The 22,264-nt window shown below is 34.1% G+C and overlaps 2 protein-coding genes across 7 annotated transcripts in view; one reads left to right on the forward strand and one right to left on the reverse strand.

Annotated features, from left to right (window-relative positions):
• GLIPR1 (GLI pathogenesis related 1) overlaps positions 1–22,264 on the forward strand; it is an 897,418-nt gene that overhangs the window by 646,585 nt on the left and 228,569 nt on the right. The window lies entirely within an intron of this gene.
• Positions 16,015–22,264, reverse strand: part of CAPS2 (calcyphosine 2) — a 61,359-nt gene continuing 55,109 nt past the window's right edge. For all 6 annotated transcript variants that reach the window (XM_050749455.1, XM_050749454.1, XM_050749459.1 and 3 more), the window contains one exon: positions 16,015–19,069. In XM_050749455.1, coding sequence (XP_050605412.1) covers positions 18,894–19,069 — 176 coding nt within the window. In that variant the 3' untranslated portion in view covers positions 16,015–18,893. The remainder of the gene's footprint in view (positions 19,070–22,264) is intronic.

Raw genomic sequence — 22,264 nt, forward strand, 5'->3', positions numbered from 1 at the left:
TGAACCACATGATCCTAAGAACAGATAACTGATCCAAATACCAAGATTAAGACCTAATCCCTTCACAGACCACAAGCACAGTTAATGCAGCTGGTAGAATATGTTCTGGGAATATGTGAAATACCACTTTGAAGACTCTCAGAAGTGAGACTAAAGCTTTTTTCATAGGTGAGTGGTTAATAGCCCATGTGCATAGATAAAAATGTCCCCTTCCCTTATTTCTAACCCTATTTCTCTAACCAGACAGGAGAGTCCCCTCAACAATTAGGTTATACCCATTCTCCCATCCCCACTCTTTTCTCTACATAGTCTAAAAGTTCATCCATGTGTAAGCTCCACATCGTCTTGTCCCAAGCTACCTACTACTCCATCAGCACTTCCTATTTTTTATGCCTTTCCCTTTTACTTTCTTCTTCTTATTATTAAACAGTACCGCCACTTTATCCTTATAAATGTTTTCTGCCTTGTGTTCTGTCTTGTCTGATATTAACTTAGTTACACCAGCTTTCTTTTGGTCATTTCAAAAAATGGTATACATATCCTCATCTATTTCTGTGTGACTTTAATTTAGGTAAGTAGGTAATTTAACTTGGGTATTTCTTGTAAGCAGCATGTGGCTGAAATTGTATTCTTTTTATTCGACTTAATAAAATTTTATATTTTATCTAATCTGGTGAAATCTTCCAGGTGAAATTAGTCCAACTGTATTTATCATGGCACATTTTAGAACCTTACAACAATCTTATTTTGTGGTTTCCATTTAATTAAAGTTTTCCTTAGATTTCATCTTTATTATCCACTTGATAAACAGTTTTGTGCATCCTTTTTTTCATCCATAATGACAAACTATAATTTTATAATTTTTTTGGTGGTTTCTACTAAAATTTTCACATGAATACTGCACTATAATTTTTAACAAAATTTAACAGTATTTGCACCTCCCTTCCTAACCAATCACACCACCTTTCACAATCCCTTTCTGCACCATAGTATTGTTTAGCGCTTTCATTTTATCTTTTATTTTAAACATATTTTAAACACACTTTACAGACTTTAATCTTTTCTATTTACTAGTCAAATTCCAGCAAAAGCTGTACTGTACAAGTGCACACTATACAAACTGTACATGTACTGTACATGCACAGTATACAAACAAATGCACGTAGCACATACTGTGCTGTTCTTCACTTCTGTGGATTTGTCCATGCTGGGCCCATCTAGAATGCTTTTCTTTCTCTTCCCCACTTCTCCCATCTCCATTCTTGTTATTCATTAATGAACTCCTCACCATCCCTTAAGAAGCATTTCTAGCTTCAACTTTTATAAGCAGTTTTCTCTGACCAGAAGCCACTAGCACATTGCTGGGGCTTCCACAGTTCTTTATATTCAGTAATTGCATAATTAAATAGTGATTTCATACACTGGACAAATAGTCTCATGTGGATAGTCACTGTGTAATTTGTGTTATATAATCTCAGGGCCTGGCACAGTGCTGACATATAGTAATTTCTCAAAATGCGTTTGTTGAAGGAAAGAACAAATGAAAAGAACTATGGGCTTGCTTAAGGGTAAAAAGTAATTAGGCCTAAATACTTTCAATTAAGATTAGTGGTTATCTACAGCTTCAGAATTATCCAACCATAAGGAACACAAGTGAGACTTTAATAAATAAACTAGGATTTAAGACTTTAATCAGAAAATAATACTGAAACAGAGAAAGTACAAAATAGAATGTTTGTATGGGTATGTGGATGTACAGACACACATAGACATGCATTTTATTTTGTTCAATTTTTAAAAAAGATAACTTCTCACCAGGTTGTGAGGCAAAGCTGGTTCTAGAGATGCAATTGATAGGACCTAAATCAAGGATAGAAGAGGGGAGCTTGCAAGGTGACAGAGATAAATAAGAAAACATTAATGGGACTTCACTGAGAAATATCTTTCATTTTTAAATAGATATAATAACACATAAACATTTATAAACAAAAGAGTAAAGAAAAATATGAAAAACAGCAAAAATTTAAAGACAACATAGATATGAATATTAGACCATGACGATTGAAATCTAACCTTAAAATAGCTGCAGAAAACATATGAATAATGGAGAAAATTGATAGTCAACATTATATTAAGATATCTTTAAATTATGTTGTATTAAACTAAAAGTAACAAAAATGAAAAATGAAAAAAATACATTTGGTGTCAAATGAACAAGATGAAGCCAATATCGTGATACATTCTAATAAAAGCCTTAAATTTCAATAATACTCTGTCTGCTCAATGCCATTGTGCAGAGAAGCACCCTAATGCATAAGCTTTTTAATGCTGTAAAATATAGTAGCTGAAATTAAATGCCACTTTTTCAGTGGTGAATTAATGAACAGTCTGGTGAAATTCAAAAGCTTTTTGATGTGTAAAGCTTGATAAATGGAACTATTCTATCAATAGGCAAAAATGCAGCAACCTATCTAGATGGATAATACGTAATTTCTGCACAGGTCTCTGTTTAGTGAATACATCACTGTATACTGATCACGAGTCTTGCTCCAATCAAGTAAAACATATTTTTGGAAAAAAACAAAGAGTTTCCCAAACTTCAAAAGCAAACAGATAACTATCAGCAAACCAAATTTTAGAAAGCTTCAAACTGTCAACAACAGTGGAGTCACATTTTCAGAACTTTTGAAAGTATGTGCTATTGTGAATAGTGCCACAACAAACATAACACATGCATGTGTCTTTATGAAAGAAAAATTTCCATTCCTTTGGGCATATACCTAGTAATGAAATTACTGGGTCGAATGGTAGTTATGTTTTTAAGTCTTGGAGGAATTGCCACACTGTCTTTCACAATGGTAGAACTAATTTATACTCCCACCAATAGTGTGTAAGCGTTCCTTTTTCTTTGCAACCTCACCAGCACCTATTGTTTTGTGAATTTTAATAATAGCTATTCTGACTGGTGTGAGATGTGATCTAATTGTGATTTTGATTTGCATTTCTCTAGTGATCAGTGATGTTGAGCTTTTCTGCATATGCTTGTTGGCCTTCTGAACTTAAAAGTTAAAAAAAAAAAAAACACTTGGCCCAAGACTGCTAGAGTACACTCTTAAGTTGTCCTTACTGCATGGTGGCTGCAGGGGCCTTTCTACCATATACCAACATCCACCATCTTTTCCATCCAAATATCTTTCTTCAGAGAACAAGAAGGAATGGTATCTAGAATACCAATGACTGAAGGATTACAGGAAAACTCTGAATAAAATCTTTGGATGTCCTGTAAACTAATTACTCACTTTAGTGATACATAAATAATAGCAAGAAGGAGAAGATAAAACAATTGTCATTTAAAAAGGGTAAAATATGAACACCAAGAAGGAGCGGTGGTTGCTGTGGATTTTAAATAATTACAATAATTTTTGGATCAAAGCATGCTTTGAAAAATGTCAGCTCTTCAATATAAGTCATAAAAAATGAGAAAGAATAGAGACAGAAAAGATAAAAAGCATAAAATATCTGATGTAAAAATGGTCCAAAAGTATTAGGATTGTTTAGGCCGATGCAATTTTTTTATATTAATGTCATTCAACAAATATCTATTGTGTATTTACATGCTAGACCTAAGGCCAGGAACAGCACTAGCCAATAGTAATATAGTGATGAACAAGGAAGAAAATCCCAACTGCTCTCTCAAGAAAGATAAAAATTAATAGAAACAAACACAAACAGCAAAGTAAAGCAAACGATACCCAGAATGCAATGGAGCATGAAAGAAAGAGACTCAATATTTCTAGCATTACAGGTTAGACCTGAAGACATTTTTGTTTATATGAAATTTCAGAAACAGAATAGTTACCTCCTGAGTGATACTAAAATGTGAAAGGAAAACATAATTAGGAAAAGCATCAAAATCTTACCCTCTGTCTTCCAACCTTCATTGTCTTAGAAAATTCCTTTAAAACTTACCTCAGGCATCATCTTACCTGTATTTTCTCTCAGTTTCACAACACATCTACAAATACACATGCCCTAGAGTAATTTCTACATAGCCACGCTGCCAATCATTTATCACATTTATAGTCACTAATCTTAATCTGTAGTCTCCAGGATCCATAAGGCTTATTGAAGAAAAAAAGTATGTGTTATTCTACTTCGCACCACCAGTGTCTGCACAGCTTCTAGCATATTCCAGACAATCATAAATGCTTGTTAAATAAATGGATATTTGAATGAATGAGTAGCTCTTAAAGAAGAGATTTAGAGTAGTATCCAAAGTGTAATGGCCAGCATAACTCAACCTGATATACCGCATCTGAACTCACTGACTATATTTTCTTACTCTGCCAGCTTTCTTAGCTCTAGCCACACTGGCCACCTCACTGCTTGTCAAACACACATGGCAGACTCCTCCCTTAGGTCATCTGCACTAACTGTCCATTATCTTCCGGGTTTCATAGAGTGCATTTTCTCATTTTCAAGTCAATTTCTCAATGCCCAACTTGAACATTCTACTTTAGATATGCCCATCCTCCTACAGATTTCTCATATCCTGCTCTATTTTTTAAAATTTTATATTCAGTCACCTTCTAGCATACTATTTTTTTTTATATGTTATGTTTATTATTTACACATATCTTCACACACCCCCATTAGAACATAAGCTCCAAGAGACTTATATTTTTTCACAGGTGTGCTTATAACAATGACTGGCACATTATAAATTCTCAATAAATACTTTTTCATGAGTGAATCCAAGAAGAAAGCACAACACAATTAAAACAAGATGTGTTTACAAGCCATAGATGTAGCATTAAAATTATAACATTAAAAATAAAATATGTATTTTATTTAATAAAATTAAATAAATTTAACCAAGCAGGTGAAAGATCTCTACACTGAAAACTATAAACACTGATGGAATAAATCGAAGACACAAATGAATGGAAAGACATCCTGTGTTCATGGATTGGAAGAATTAATATCAACTCAAAGTGCTTATAAATTCAATACAATCTCTATCAACATACCAACGACATTCTTCACAGAAATAGAAAAAACATTCCTAAAATTCATATGGAGCCATAGAAGACCCCGAATAGCCAAAGCGATCTTGAGCAAAAAGAACAAAGCTGTAAACATCACACTATCTGACTTCAAACTATACTACAAAGCTAAAGTAATGAAAACAACATGGTGCTGGCATGAAAAACAGACACATAGATCAATGGAACAAAATAGAGAACCAAGAAATAAGTCTATCCACTTATAGCCAATTGATTTTTGATAAAGATTTCCAGAACACACAATGGGGAAAGGACAGTCTCCTCAATAACTGGTGTTGTGACAAATGTATATACATATGCAGAAGAATGTGACATTATGCCCTTATCTCACACCATATAGAAAATCAACTCAAAATGAATTGTACACTTAAATGTAACACCCGAAACTATGAAACTACTGGAAGAAAACATACGGGAAAAGCTCCTTGACATGGGTCTGGGTGATGACTTTTTAAATATAACCCCTAAAGCACGGGCAACAAAGCGTAAAATAGACAAATAAAATTATATCATGCTAAAGCTTCTGCCTAGTAAAGGAAAATATCAACAGAGTGAGGAGAGAGCCTACAGAATGGGAGAAAATATTTGCAAACTATTTATCTTATTAGGGGTTAATAGCTATAGTATGTAAGAAATTAAAGAAACTCAATAGCAAGAAAACAAATTACCTGATTAAAAAACGGGCAAAAGACTTCAATAGACTTTCTAAAAAATAAACATCCAAATGGCAAACATGTATATGAAAAAAATGCTTAACATGATTAATCATCAGATAAAATGCATATTAAAACCTCTCACCTGTTACAATGACTATTACCAAAAAGGCAAAAGATAACTGTTGGCAAGATTGTGCAAAAAAGGAAATCCTTGCACACTGTTGGTGGGAGTGAAAATGAGTACAGCCATCATGAAAAACAGAATGAAAATTTTTTAAGAAATTAAAAATACCATGACCATATGATCCAGCAACCCCACTACCAGGCATATTTGCAAAGGAAATAAAATCAGTAAGCTGAGGAGACATTTGTACTTTCATGTTAATTGCAACACTAGTAACAATAGCCAAGATACAAAATCAACCTAAGTGTCCATCAACAGATGAATAAACAAATGTGGTACATATATATACACAGCGGAATACTATTTAGCCAAAAAAAGAAGAAAATCTTGTACTTTACAATGGCTTGGATGAACTTGGAGGACCTTATGTTAAGTGAAATAAGCCAGGCACATAAATACAAATACTGCGTGGTCTCATTCATACATAAAATCTAAAAAAGTTGATCTCCTATTAATACAGCGTACAATGGTGGCTACCAGGGCCTGGGGTGGTTGGAGGGTGGGTGGGATGTTGGGGAGATGTTGATCAAGGATACAAAATTTCAGTTAAAACGGTGAAAGAAATTCAAGAGATCTATGTTACAATATGTTGACTATAGTTAATAATATATTGTATTTTTGAAAAATCCTGAGGGTAGATGTAAAATGTTCTTACCACAAAAATAATAGCTATGTGATGTAACGCATATGTTAATTAGCTAGAGATAGTCATTTCACAATGTGTCTATACTTCAAAACATCATGTTGTATTAATACATGGTAAATACACACAATTTTACCTGTCAACTTGAAACAATTTAAAATTATAATGGAATGCCAATGTTTCAACATTGTTTATCTAGAAATATAAACTCCATGCAGAATTTAGAAACTTAAAATTGTAAAGGTACAAATTTTTCAAAAAAACTTAAGCCTGGATTTCAATTCTTCCAAGACTTTTCAAGTGTAAGTTTCCCTTTCCACCTACATCAATTTTATAATGAACTGGGAACCCCATTTCTCCTCTTCTTAAAACACTGACTACAAGTATAGTATAGTATAGTATAGTATAGTATAGTATAGTATAGTATAGTATAGTATAGTATAGTATGTGGTAATGCACTCTGCTAAAATTTCTCAAGAAAATAGCTACAAAGGAAGACATGTTTACTAACAAATTATGTTGCTTACTTTTATGATTAGAATTTATTCCTAGGTCAGGTAAGTCTCAAGCAGAAGGTGAATGACAGGGAGTTGGAAATGGATTTGGGGAATAAATAAGTAAGTAGGCTTGGAGATAAGGATTCGTCAACCTTTGGATAGTCAGGTTTACACTAAAAACAAAAAGAGTACTTTTCCCAAGCAGTAAGTTCTCTGCAGCTAGTAATAGGTACTATGGCATTGTGTGAAATGAGGAGGCAGGACAGAAACAGCAGAAAGGCAGAAGTGACTGTATTCGTTTGCTAGGGTTGCCTTAACAAACTACCACAAACTAGTCACCTTAAACATAAGTTTATTGTCTTACAGTTCTGGAGGCTAGAAGAATAAAATCAACACGTGGGCAGGGTTGGTTCTTTCTGAGAGCTGTGAGCGAAAGATCTGACCCAGGACTCTCACCCTGGCTTACAGATGGCCATCTTCACATTCCTGTGGTGTTTTGCCTGTACCTTTACGTAGTCTTTTCCCTGTATATATCTGTGTCCAAATTTCCCCTCTTAAGACTCCAATCATATTGAATTAGGATTCACCCTCACGACTTCAGTTTAATTTGCTTACCTCACTGAAGACTCTATCTCCAAATAAAGTTGCATTCTGAGGCACTGAGACTTAGGATGTCAAAATACAAAATTCGGGGCAGGAGGTGTCACAATTCAACTAATAACAGTAACTAAAGCATTTTTGCACTCCTATGTTCCAAGAACTTTATATTTTGTCTCATTTCATTCCCTTAATTTTTGAGGAGAATCACTTTTTGATAACAGAAATCTGAGGCTTATTATTGTGCCTGGCCAAGCGTTTTATTCTGCACAATAATACACTTGACCTCCCTTGAGTATCTGTAGTAGACAAGTCACTAAAGTAGAAATAGAAGACATTCTTAATTAAGTATTGGAACCATACATTTAAAACCTTCTCACCACAAAACTTTCAATGGAAAATAAAAATTGATATTGTAACTTGAGGCACTAAATTCAAGGATTTTTTTCTACAAATCAAATCCTGAAGCCCATAGTACATTCTACTTATATTTGTAAAATATTCACATCATGTTGTTTCTCTGAAGAAAGTGCAGTGTGTTTTGAGTCCCCATCCTGTAGGCTGGCAGGCAGGGCTGGGGCTGGTGTGAGTTAATAGAGGCACCTGCCCTTTGATGAAAAATTCAAGAGACACCAGAAAACTCAATAGTCAAGATAAATTTTATTTTAATGTTATATTTTAAAAAATAAAAATTGATACAAAAACTTTATATTGAACAAAATATAAAACATTTAAATATAGAAAAGATCGGTATGACTAATTTTTCTTTTGCTTCAGTCTCCAATATAGCTCTGTCCATCACTTTTCCTGATTCTGTCTTCATCTAGAATATTTGGTTCATTTGGGATATTTTAAAAATTAATATTTATATTTATATGTTAATATATTTATATATTATAGATTATATAATATATTATAAATTATATGTATAACATATTCTATATTCTATATTATAAATTATATATAACATGTTATATATTATATTTAATATTTATATATTAATATTACATATTATAACTATATTATAATATTTATATATTATTATTAATATTATATATTGATTACTAAGGGTTGGGTTTTTTTGGTGCTGCTTTAAATGTCATGCATGGGTGGGTGCCTTACTTGCCTCATTGTGACAATAACCCAGCTGGCAGGACATTCAATATTAATTGGGGACTGGGCTTTCCTCTGCCAATGATTGATCCCACAGGGGCCTGGAGATCTCACACAAGTCAAAATATTTGGAGTATGGCCTCTGGTCTTCAATTCACAATGGTTACTGTAATGAAGTGCCATTATTATGAAAACATTCTTTTTTATTTGCTATGTTTAAAAAAAGGGGGACAAAAATCTTTCTCAACGCTACACTCACCTTTAGTTACTGCCCCATAACTGTTTCACTTTGAGGTAAAAATTTTCAAAACCGCCATCTCACACTTACTAAAACCACATTCTCAATTTTGTTTTTTCTTTTTCTTTCTTTCTTTTTTTTTTTTTTTTTCGGGGAGGGGGTGGACAAGGTCTTTCTGTTGTCCAGGCTAGAGTGCAGTGGGATGGTCACGACTAACTGTACCCTGAATCTCCCGGGCTCAAGGGATCGTCCCACCTCAGCCTCCTGAGAAGCTGTTACTACAGGCCTGTGCCACCATGCCTGACTAATTATTTTTATCTTTTTTTTTTTTTTTTTTTGTAATGTCAGGGTCCCACTCTGTTGCCCAGGCTGTTCTCAGACTCCCGAACTCAAGCAATCTACCCAACTTAGCCTCCCAAAGCACTGGGATTTCAGGCATGAGCCACCATGCCTGGCCCTCATTTTTCATTTTCTCTTCAAACCACTCCAATTTGGTTTTTCTCCACCATTTCATGTTGTCCAATCCAGTGGCTGCTTGTTTGCCCTCATTTTATTCAACACAGTTTATCATTTCCCATACTTGATTACAGTTTGATTTCTTGGCTTCCATGTCACTATGTTCTTCTGACTTTCCATCCACATCCCTGGCCAACCTGTTTCAGCCTTTTTTGTTGGCCTTTTTACTCTTATTATACGTCTAAATGTATTCTAGGGCTCAATCCTTTGCCATCTTTTCTGTCCATATCATGCCCTAAAGAGTCTTACAACGTCTCAAGACTTCAAATGCCACTTATATACTGGTGATTCCATATCACCAACCTGGGCCTCTTTCCTGAGCTCTTTACTTATAAATCCAATTACTCATTTGACATTTCTATTTAGATATTTAATAAGATTCTCAAACTACGGACAAAGCAAGTGTTTGCTTTTTCCTCTCAAACCTGTTTTACTCCTAATCTTCCCCATTCTTAGTAAATGGCACCACCTCCCCCCCACTCAGTTGCTCATTCTAGCCATCATGCTCGCTTCCTCTTTTTCTCTAAAGTACACAGTCCACCTACATGTTCTGTTGACACTACCTCTAAAATCACAAATCTTGTGATAGTTTGCTAAGAATGATGGTTTCCAGCTGCATCCATGTCCCTACAAAGGATGCAAGCTCATCCTTTTTGATGGCTGCATAGTATTCCATGGTGTATATGTGCCACATTTTCTTAATCCAATCTGTCACTGATGGACATTTGGGTTGATTCCAAGTCTTTGCTATTGTGCCATCATTCTTAGCAAACTATCACAAGAACAGAAAACCAAACACCGCATGTTCTCACTCATAGGTGGGAACTGAACAATAAGATCACTTGGACTCAGGAAGGGGAACATCACACACAGGGGCCTATCATGGGGAGGGGGGAGGGAGGAGGGATTGCATTGGGAGTTATACCTGATGTAAATGATGAGTTGATGGGTGCAGCACATCAACATGGCACAAGTATACATATGTAACAAACCTGCACGTTATGCACATGTACCCTACAACTTAAAGTATAATAATAATAAATAAATTAAACAAAAACAAAAACAAAAACAAAAAATCACAAATCTAACTACATCTCACCGTCTCCAAAGCTAAAACCCTAGCTAGTTCAAATTGCCATAATCTCAGACTAGGACTATGAAAGTAGCCACTTGGCAGGTCTCCTTGCCTCCAGCCCAAATCCATATCCCTGCTAGCTTTCAGAGTGATCTTTCTAAAGTACAAAATCAGATCACAGCACTCCTCTGCTTTTCTTTGGACTTTGACTATAAATCCAAACTCCTTCTTATGGACTATTAGGCTTTATATGATCCAACACTTGACTACCTCCCCAATCTCATCTCCTAACATTCTCTTCATTCTAGGGAACCTTTTTTTCCCTTTGAACACACCAAAATCATTGGCACTTCACGGCCTTATTTACTAACTGTGTCTTCTATCTGGAATGCTCTTCCTCTTCCACTTTGCTTCATTTAGGTCTCAAATAGAATGTCACCACCTGTAAGAACTTTCCTATTCACTTTCTGCTCATGCTGTGTATTTTTTCTTCTTTTTAAAAGGATTTAACTAAATTATCTTATTTGTTTACTTGCTTACTGTCTCCTACCACTATAAATTGAACTGTATGGGGCAGGCAATTTGCGCATATTGTTCATGGTCGTATCTGTTGAACCTGGAACAGTGTCTGTCTCATAAAACTACTCAATAAATATGTGTTGGATGAACAAATGGTTAAAGTGATAACTGTATGAATTAACAAATTAATTATTCAAGCCCTTATGGTCCCTTGAAGGTGATATCTCTGAAACCTGGGAGTCGTATCTGGGATTCACAGCCTGGGTGCCTAGTGTTCGCCACACAGACACTCTCCTCTGAGGGCCCAGGATCTCCCCAGGCAGTTGCTGCCAGAAAACACGGAACATGGCTCTATGTCCTCAGAACCAGAAACACTCTTCCCTTCTCTATCTCAGAAGAAACTCTCAAAAGTTTCCTTTTCCACTCTAGGTGGACTTATATCTATTAGAACCTACTCAAGCAAACTCACATACACACACACACACACACACACAGATAGTTAAGTATATTAGTCAAGGTTCTCTAGAGGGACAGAACTAATAGAATAGATGTATATATGAAGGGGACTTTATTAGGAGAGTTGACTCAGGTGATCACAAGGTGAAGGCCGTCTGCAAGCTAAGGAGCCAAGAAGCCAGTCCAGGTCCCAAAACCTCAAACGTAGGGAAGCCGATAGTGCAACCTTCGCTCTGTGGACAAAGGCCTGAGAGGCCCTGGCAAATCACTGATGTAAACCCAAGAGTCCAAAAGCTGAGGAACTTGGAGTCTGATCTTTGAAAGCAGAAAGCACCCAGCGTGGGAGAAAGATGGAGGCTGGAAGATGCCAGTCTAGTTCTTCCACATTCCTCTGTCTGCTTTGATCCTGGCCATGCTGGCAGCTGACTAGATGATGCCCACCCAGATTGAGGGTGGGTCTGCCTCTCCTACTCCACTGGTTCAAATGTTAATCTCCTTTGGCAACACCCTCACAGACACACCCAGGGACAATACTTTGCATCCTTCAATCCAATCAAGTTGACACTCAGTATTAACCATCATAGTATGGTTCCGATTCTGAATTTAGTTCTTCACAATTTCTGCCTCAGACTGTGAGACAACAAAGATAAAAGTTTGCCTGACTTATTGTAATTGAGCAGGAGGTATCTCTTTTATTCTATCAGATCACTTTATTCCACATAACTTAGATCATGTAGACTTACCGTATTATTTTTCTTTTAATATCTCAGAAGAATTTTGTCAACTGTGGGTCGTATTAATTAACTCCTCAGTATATCTGACAAAATGTTTTTAATATTCTTGCTCTTATTCAAATTCTATGTAAGGATTTGCTCTACTTACTATTGTAAACACACACACACACACAAAAAAAATTTGGCAACTGAAATCAACCATTTTACTTTGTTCACAAAACAGGGGATCAAGAATAGAGAAGAGCTTGGCTGCATAGTTCTCACTTGAGATCTTTTAGATGATTGTAGTAAGGTGTTGATTAGAGGTGCAATAAACCCAAGACATTTCACTTACATGTAGACAATTGAAGTTAGCTCTCAGCTGAGAGGTCAGCTGTAGCTGTTAACCAGAGCACCTGTATGTGGCCCCTCTAGTTTGGCAGTCTCAGGTAGTGTGACTTCTTACCTGATGGCTTCAGTGTCCCAGAGAACAAGGCAGAAACTACATTGCATTTTTTTGCCTAGTCTGGAAAGTAACACAGTATCACTTTAGACACAATCTAGTGGCTGCAAGAGACTACCAAGTCACCCAGATTCAAGCAGAGGGGACATAGAGCCCATCTCTTGATGCAAAGTCAAGTTCACTATGTAAAGGTATATGGGATGAGAGATACTATTGCAGCTGTGTTTGGAAAACACATGTTACAGAATTCAGTGTCATCAGTGGTCTTAGTGTGTACACCAGAGAAAATAGCAATGCTGCCTAAGGTCTTTAAAGATAAAATTAGCCTCACATATGTATTATTTTCCAGTTACTTTGAATAACAACAAATTTTGTTACTAACTCCTTTTATAAGCTGCCACTTTGTTACATGCTTTGAAGGAAAAGAGTTAATAGCCCTAATACAAGGTTTTGATTATCTTTCGTGGACTCTGCTGAAGAAAGAGAATAAATAATAATGAGAGGCTTATTAAATTCAGGAGGAAGTGGTGGCATACAAATTATTCCTACCTAGTAAAAATTTTTTTTTAAAAGAATAGCTCTTATAATTGCCATTCAGGATAATCAGGAAAAAAAAAAGAGAAGCTTTTACTTAATTGAAGAAAACAGAGGAAATAGAGTATTCGGAATACATATATGTGTGTGTGTGCACGTGCATGTGCTAGACTGTGGTAAGTACTATACCTATATCTACATCTCTGTTATATCCATATCTATTCCATACACACATCAACCTGCAGTTGAAGTAGAGACTCAATAGCTTCCCAAAGTTGTACAGCTAATTTGTAGAAGAGCTCAAGTCTGAAGTCAGTATTCAGTGATTTCAAAGCCTGTGCTCATTCCACATAATTTATATTAAAATACTAATATAAGTACATATTTTTTCTTAATAAAAAGGGTCATCTGAATGCTTCCTCAAAATAACTTTTCATTTATAACATGTTTTCTAAAAAGTTCCTCAATAAAATTCTTCAGCTACTAAATACGCAACTTTCATAAGAGAAACACAATTTCCTTGAAACACAGTCATTTGTTTCATATCAGCTTTATCATCATTAAACATTCCCAGGAAATTCAACATGTATTTGCGAAGGTGAGAATCTTCACACTTTATAACTAAATTCATTTAGACATGGCTTGGAAGTCCCATCCTAACTTGATAAAAGGGAAAGTTAAAAGCAAAAAGAAACTTGATTTTTTTTTTCTCCTTGAATAAAATTTGTCCACTGGATAGGTAATTGCTTCTTCAAATCCTTCCAAATGGCTTTATTTTGCTTGGCTATCCAAAAATTATACAAATCAGCTTATATAAGATTAAAGAGAGAAATCTGAAAATTTGTATCCATTAGTACATTTTCACAATTTATACAATCAATTCTCCAAAATCTTTTACCATTTCAGTATTTTATATTAAAATACTTCCATTGCATTTCAATAATACCTTAATGAATCATATGTTTTCAGAATAGTGAATTATTATTACTCCCCTAGGATAATATTTGCAGGTCTTAAATGCTCTGCTATACATAGTTTATGTCCATGTTGTATCAATTATGGACTTCTGGTATTTGAATCTTTAACTTTACTACTTTAGGCACTGTATTTGCCTAAATGCCATGCCATTTTTGGGTCTGTGATGCATACTACAGTGTCTGACAGAGAACGGCAGCTATGAACTGACTTAAGCCGATTAAGCCATGCACAAGTAATAGCTTCCTTGTGGTAGGTAACCATGGCCCTCTCTGCAAAAAAGTCTTTGAGGTAGGTGGAAATTAGCTACCCCATGCCTTATTTCTAGGTTGTAATGACATACATTTGAGAATAAGTTCTGCCACATAAACATTTATTAAACAAACATTTCTTAGCAAGGAGGCCAAAAAAGTTTACACAATCTGTTCTGTAAAATCAGTACAATCCCAGCAGTTTGTCCTTTAGAGACTTCAGCCATCACTCTGCACGAAAGGTTCAAAAAGGAAGTAGCAGCAACATTCCAGGACAGGGTCTGCTTACTTTATTATCAGTCGAACAACCAGAAATCTTTCTGATCCATGGGTGGACCAAGATTCCTTTAAGGCTCTAAGAGCACACCATTTTCATGGATGGAATTAATTATGCTTAGAAGCCTAATTAGCTGATGTTGACTGAGTTCCAAGAAATGAGAGTGAGTATAGTAGCCCCTAAGCAGTGAGGCTTTGGGGACAAGTGGCCAGCTAGAACATGCCTTCTGTGCATTATTAGGGTAACTTACTGCCTCCATAGGTGAATTTTGCACAAAATTGCATGTTCATACTATTTACGTGAAGTCTACTAAAGTGTTTCGATGCAAAAGTGCTCCAAAACAAGAACCCTGACAATTTCTGCTCAATAAATCACACATTTACCCAGCTGACTAATAATTGATTTAACGCCTACCCCATGTCAGACACTGCTAGACACCCACCAGGATCACAAAGCTGAATAAGATATTGTTCTTACCTTCAAGAAGTTTACAGTCTAGTGAGAGAAACACAAGCAGAGTTATGATTACAGTAGAAAGTGATGAATTCTACAGTAAAGGTACACCCAGGGTGCCAATGGGATCCCAATATATCAGATTCAAGAGTTTGTCTAACTTTTCAGAAGACATTATCCTTAAGGAGGTATTTGAAGATCAGTATGAATTAATTTAATGCACTAAGTGCAGAAAATAATTTTAGATAAAAGTAGCAGAATAGATATGAAAGCTCAGAGGTTGGAAACCTCACAATCCATTTTAAAAGCTGTTAGATAGTTCAAAATGACTGGAAGAATGTGGGGAATGAGCTGAGTATAGGGAGATGAGCTTAAGAAAACCCGATCTTTTAGGTTTTATGTGTTAAGGTCACAGCTTGAACTTTTCTGAGAGATATGAGGTATCAGGGAAGAATTTTATTCAGGAAGTAATGTATATTGCAAAAGGGCATTCCAACATCAATGGGTTGAAACAGCATTGGGAAGGAGGCAGAGTTGATGAGGGGGAGTACACATGACAAGTGGTAAGAGTTTGAACTAAGGCATAAGCATTGAAAACAGTGAATGAGAGAAATTTAAAGAACCAATGGATAAATTCAAGAACCAATACACCTGAGACTGAGTGGATAATAGAGAGTGTGAGAAAAATCTAGAATATCTCAGAGCCTTGGCCTACAGCAAGGGTAGTGCCACTCACCCTGTACAAATGACTGACTGGCAGAATAAATAATGATTAAGTGCACAGTGGCTCCAATATGAAGCATTTATTCTTTATTAAGTACATCCAAGAAATCAATTTTCCTCAGTAGTTTATAGAACTTTAAAATAAAAATGGAAGGATATGACAAGAGCTTCTTCTCATGATCAGAAACTAATACATCCATGTCTACTCTGCAGATTCTCTTTGCTCTTCTCTTGCTTGGCTTGTTTTATATGCTCATTACCTTCTATTTCTTTTTTTAAAGTACTTTCTTTTTTGTAAGCATTTCATGTTTGTCCTTGCTGGTCAACCTGGTAGTGATTACAGCTTATCAAGGTACATGTTTTATATCTGCAAGCACTACAAACCATAATCTGATAAAAGCATGTTACATAATCTGCAGTAAACATAGCCTAATGTACACAATTCTCTCCTGATAACAACTTAAACAGGAAGTCAAAAGTAATATGTAAAATAAGATATGATCTATAGCTGTATCAAAATCATGAATTACTCTAAGTGACTTCCTCTCTGCAGAGTCACTGGTTCATTAGCACATATATTTATATACTATAAAATTTAAAACAGGGACATACATTTTTAACTATACTATAATTGCTCCATCATTCAAATATGTATGTCCTTTCCATTAAAAGTTAGCTTAAAATTCCTATATAATATCCCTTGTCTTTTTAATAAAATGTGAGTTTTTCCTTAAAATTCCCTAAACTTTTATTTTTAAAATGTAAAAATAGAAAAATCGATATATACAATTCCATAAACAGTATGGTTAACTGAGAAAGCAATTATATAGCATACAAGCAAGTAACTTACAAAGATATAGAGATCTATAAAATATACATAACTATAAAATTCATGTAACAACATTACAACATATAATGTAATATTTTAAAGTTTTCAAAAGGTCTTTTAGAATTACAAAGACTATTAAGCATAGGATTTCAAAAGTCAGTTGTGTTGTGGATGTTTGAAATGTCACTTCTCTTAAATGTTCTTTTATTAAGTTTAATACTAAATAACAGGTTTTACTATACCAAAATCAAAGAAGAATGCAGGCAGTGAGGCAAATCCAAAAGCAGAATGATTTACTGTGTCACCAATTCTAACAAAATACACCAAAAAAATCTCATAAGTAGAGATATTTCCTACAAATAACCACATGTGAATGCTTATATTAGGAAGATTAAGATGACTATTAGGAGTATGCTGTCATGTTAACATGTTACATTCCAAAAGTAGCTTCCCATTTTTTTTACGGTATAACAGACTACACAGTTTCTGATTATAGAAACAGAAAAATATGACATGCCAACATTAAGAATAGGTTTCTTAAGAACCAAATAAAAATTATCAATGAAAAACGCACTATATGCATATTGAGCACCTCCAGTATTAGTCATTTTTAACAAGAACAATTTGTATGGTTTAAGATTTCTATAGTTGGATAAATTTTTCCAAGAAAAAGATATGTGACAAAAATAGTGTTATAGACTTATTTCTGCCAAAATGTCTTCTAGCATATTGTTTTAATTTTAATAGCCAAATTTTTTAAAAAGTCAAGAAATAAAGAATTTAGCCAGTGAAAATAGCACTAAGAGGTTTACACATATTTTCCCTCTCATATCTTAGTACTAAGTTTTAGTACTTTCTCAAATCTTGAAAAGCGCAACTTTGAATTTGTTGGGTACACATGTATCACACTTCTCATGTTGCTGCCAAGTACAGATGGATACAGTGATGTCTAAAGTCATATTCTACAAAGTAAATATTTTCATTTTTGAATCACTTATTTTTTTCTAATTTATGTTACATTAACATAGAAAATTTAAAATTATGAAGTTGGAAACAACTCATAAAGTTGTCTCTTTTCTCTGCATTCCCAGGAAGAAATGACTAGCAAAGAATTTAGAAAGAATGACTACAATACATGTAACTATTAAATAACATATATTTAGAAGGAAATGTTTCAATTGTTTGTTATACAAAAAGAGATGTTTAGAATATGATGCATTCATTTTAGGATACAAAATATGCTTTCACATTTCAGGCAATAATTACTGAACTATTCCTTAGATTCATATTTGCAACAATACACTTTTAGGATCTTTGTTTAAAAAGATAATGTATTGATCTTAATAAAGAACATTTCCCATTCATATTGTATTGTTTCTAGCTAAATAACAATTGTATGCTGGTAAAAAGGATGCTGTTTTAAAACAGAATAAAAGAACAAATACAACTGGTCATTAGAAAAACTACATTGTGCTCTATTTAACCAACAACAGTACATAATTTAGAAGACAAAGATTTACAAGACAAGTCAGTATTTAAATGAGCATCATAGGGGTAAACCTCCATCATTCTAAATATTCTATATACAGAAAACATCTATAATCACACTGCTTGAAACATTTCTCTTGCATATCCTTTAATATATTCATATGTTAAAAACACGTTGAATTATTTCACTGGCTTTAGGCCCAATTCTAATTTATCAAATTGACAATGGTGGCAAATATATTCTGAGGAAGAGATAGCTAAAAACAATGTGAAAGGACAGGAAACTTGGTTAATAAATACATGCTGCCATATTGTTTGATGCAGACGTAACTTTTCTATTGAAGTTAATAAAAAATGACCTCTAAAATATATGCAAGGTAAGTAATAAACCAAAAAGACACCTTTACAAATGTATGAACATGTGAGCAGGCATATACATGCACAAACACTCACATGCCCCTACATCTATCCTTCTGGATAGTTCTTTCCAGACTCAACGAAAAAAAAAAAAAAAACAGAATAAAGGAAGTCCTAGGAAAATATATTCCAGTGTTTGATCATCCTTTACACTGAAATCATCTCTCCAATAAAATGCTTAGTGCTGATGACATATGTTATTATTAAAGACTAAATCCCCCATGGAGTACGCAAGATGGTAACAAAATCTTCATCATCTATTATTTCTATACTTAAACCTTCATAGTAATCTTCAAATTCACCATATGAAACTTCATCAGACTTGCTGCAGGCAACTTTTAACGTTTCTAGAAAGGATGATTTAATTTCTTCCTCTGTTGAATGGCCTGTAAAATAGTACTGAGTATGAAACAGTTTCCTAAAAAGTTCAGTGAAATGACTGATGATGATAAAGGAATACTTAATCATCTTATGAAATACATGCAACAATTTGAAATCTTTTGTCAAACTACCAGCCAATTTATTTACACATGAACTGGAATTATTTCATCTCATTCAATTTGCCACTCCTTCCCTGCCCCCTGCTCTCCTGCACTGATCTATCTCCAGGATCCTAGCATAGAACACAATTTCTTTTTATCATAAAATTTTAAAAAGAACAGAGGAATTGAAAGATGAAAGGAAGCTATAGTGACTGGTCAGATAACACTGAAAAGAGAATAAACAGAGGCCCATATACAATAGCAGAAAAGGGGTCAAAAAACTTCTATGTGACCCTCTAAAACGTTTTTTTTGTTGTTGTTGTTTTTTATTATACTTTAAGTTCTAGGGTACATGTGCACAACGTGCAGGTTTGTTACATATGTATACATGTGCCATGTTGGTGTGCAGCACCCATTAACTCGTCATTTAAATTAGGTATATTTCCTAATGCTTTCCTTCCCTTCTCCCCCCTCCTCCCTCCCCACAATAGGCCCAGGTGTGTGATGTTCCCCTTCCTGTGTCCAAGTGATCTCATTGTTCAATTCCCACCTATGAGTGAGAACATGTGGTGTTTGGTTTTCTGTTCTTGCGATAGTTTGCTGAGAATGATGGTTTCCAGCTGCATCCATGTCCCTACAAAGGACACGGACTCATCCTTTTTTATGGCTGCATAGTATTCCATGGTGTATATGTGCCACATTTTCTTAATCCAGTCTGTCACTGATGGACATTTGGGTTCATCACTCGCCATCAGAGAAATACAAATCAAAACCACAATGAGAATTAAAAAGTCAGGAGACAACAGGTGCTGGAGAGGATGTGGAGAAATAGGAACGCTTTTACACTGTTGGTGGGACTGTAAATTAGTTCAACCATTGTGGAACACAGTGTGGCGATTCCTCAAGGATCTAGAACTAGAAATACCATTTGACCCAGCTATCTCATTACTGGGTATATACCCAAAGGATTATAAATCATGCTGCTATAAAGACACATGCACACATATGTTTATTGCAGCACTATTCACAATAGCAAAGACTTGGAATCTAAAACGTTTTAAAGTCAGGTTATGTTTTAAATAACAGGCTTAGATGGGAATACCACTCAAACCGTTTGTCTAATGGGGTGGACAAAATTAAGGTGAGAGTTAATTTTTTTCCCTCAAACCAGAGGTTCTTTAATGGACATAGACAATAATGCATTGCAAAGTGTCTTCCAAACTAAAGGAATGAAATCTGCTTTGAATATTAAGAAGTTTGCTTTCTTTTAAAAACATATACAAGAAATAGAGAAAAAGTGATTATTCTATAAAATACAAGTTGAATGTAGAAAGACTGAATAATGATGCTACATAGAGATGGTAATATAAAATAATAAAATAAAGTTTTAATTGAATGTTAGTCAAGGTTAAAAACTAATCAAGATCCCATCTATATAAAAAAAAATTTTGGAGAAATTTCCCTCTTTGTTTACCATCCATACTTTTGAACAGAGGAGTTTTAACACAATTTTTATCTGAGGAAACATTTTTCACTCTGATTTATATTTCAAATAGTGAAGAATTTCATACCTCCTTTATATCCCTCACCCAGGAAATACCTACCTCCTATCATCTATAACTGAATTTTTTTCAGTCCTCTCGGAGACTAGAAAATATTTACAGCAACAAATGTTATATTTCTAAAACTATTACATAGAAATATATTTGGGATATCCCATTTATATTAAACCTTAAAATACTTTTTTCTAATATATTACTTAAGCAAATTTAAGAAGGAATATTTTCTATAGTTAAAATTAAATTGTATGTGGTATAAGAGCCTTACCTTGAAATTAATTGTAAATTGTGAACAAACTATATCCCAGAGGTGGGCATATGAATAGATTATAATTTGCAATAATAAATAATAATGGGGTACTTTTTTTCTTCTTTGAAATACAGTGACAAGTTTTCTTCTATTTAGGAATATTTAGCTTACCTATTGTCATTCTGAATGTGAACGCAAAGACAAATTATGGAATTTCTGAAACCAAGAAAGGCTTTCCCAACAACAAAAATAAAACCCTCATCAAAAATTCCATGAAACGTAATAAATCTGAAGCTATTTTAGCAACCTAATTAATATTATTAGATGAGAAAAGAGAAAGAGAAAAAATACATGGTGTTAAACTATTTCGTTCTTATATTTAGTATGACTAAGAGAAAGAAACAGACAATGACATGTGTTTAAAGGAAAAAAATACACTAGCACCAATTAAATATACACTAGAAATTCTCTTAGAGTAGCTGTAATTTATTTAATGTCATGAATAAGCAAATTAAACTATTTCGACCAGAAATAGGTAATTAGAAATTTGGAATCCAGTGATGATTAGCTTTAATCTTCATAACCAAATCTCACGTTTTTCATTTCATAATTAAAAGTGACAAATTAACCATATATAAGAGTTAATGATGATAAGAAACCAAAGTAATTACAGTGTTTCTCTTTTAATAGTAAGGAATAAAATTCTAAAAATAATAGTATTCTATAGTATTTAGCAGTACAGAATTAAAGTTATAAGTTGAAAAGAAATTATTATAAAATATGGTCAATAAATATTCCTTAAAGATGGACAATCAATAAATGTACAAATATATGTTTAACCTCCCTAGTAATGAAGGAACTCCAAGTAAAATGTTTTTTTTTTTAACCTATCAGATTGGCAAAGTGAAAGTTTTTGGCAAAGTTGTGGAGGAAAAGAACTCTTCAACAAATGGCTATATAATCTAGTATAGTCATTTTACAATGTCATTTGGAAGTATCACTTAAAATTTTAAATGCAGACATCCCAGTAATTCTAGGTATTAATATCACTCCAGGGAAGCAGTAGAAAACAGGCCTGAAGAGTCACAAATAAGCGCATTTATTGCTTCATTAGTTGTTGATCAATAATTAGAACTTAAAATCTAACAATAAAACAATGGCTAGGTAAATGACAGTATATTGACTTATAAAAAGAATAATATACTGCAAGATAAAAAATAACGAGGCTCAATGTAGATTAATATATAAAGAACTCCAAAACATACTGGTGAGTGTAAAAAGCAAATTATA

This window comes from Macaca thibetana, chromosome 11 (assembly GCF_024542745.1).
Source record: "Macaca thibetana thibetana isolate TM-01 chromosome 11, ASM2454274v1, whole genome shotgun sequence".
Taxonomy (NCBI): domain Eukaryota; kingdom Metazoa; phylum Chordata; class Mammalia; order Primates; family Cercopithecidae; genus Macaca; species Macaca thibetana.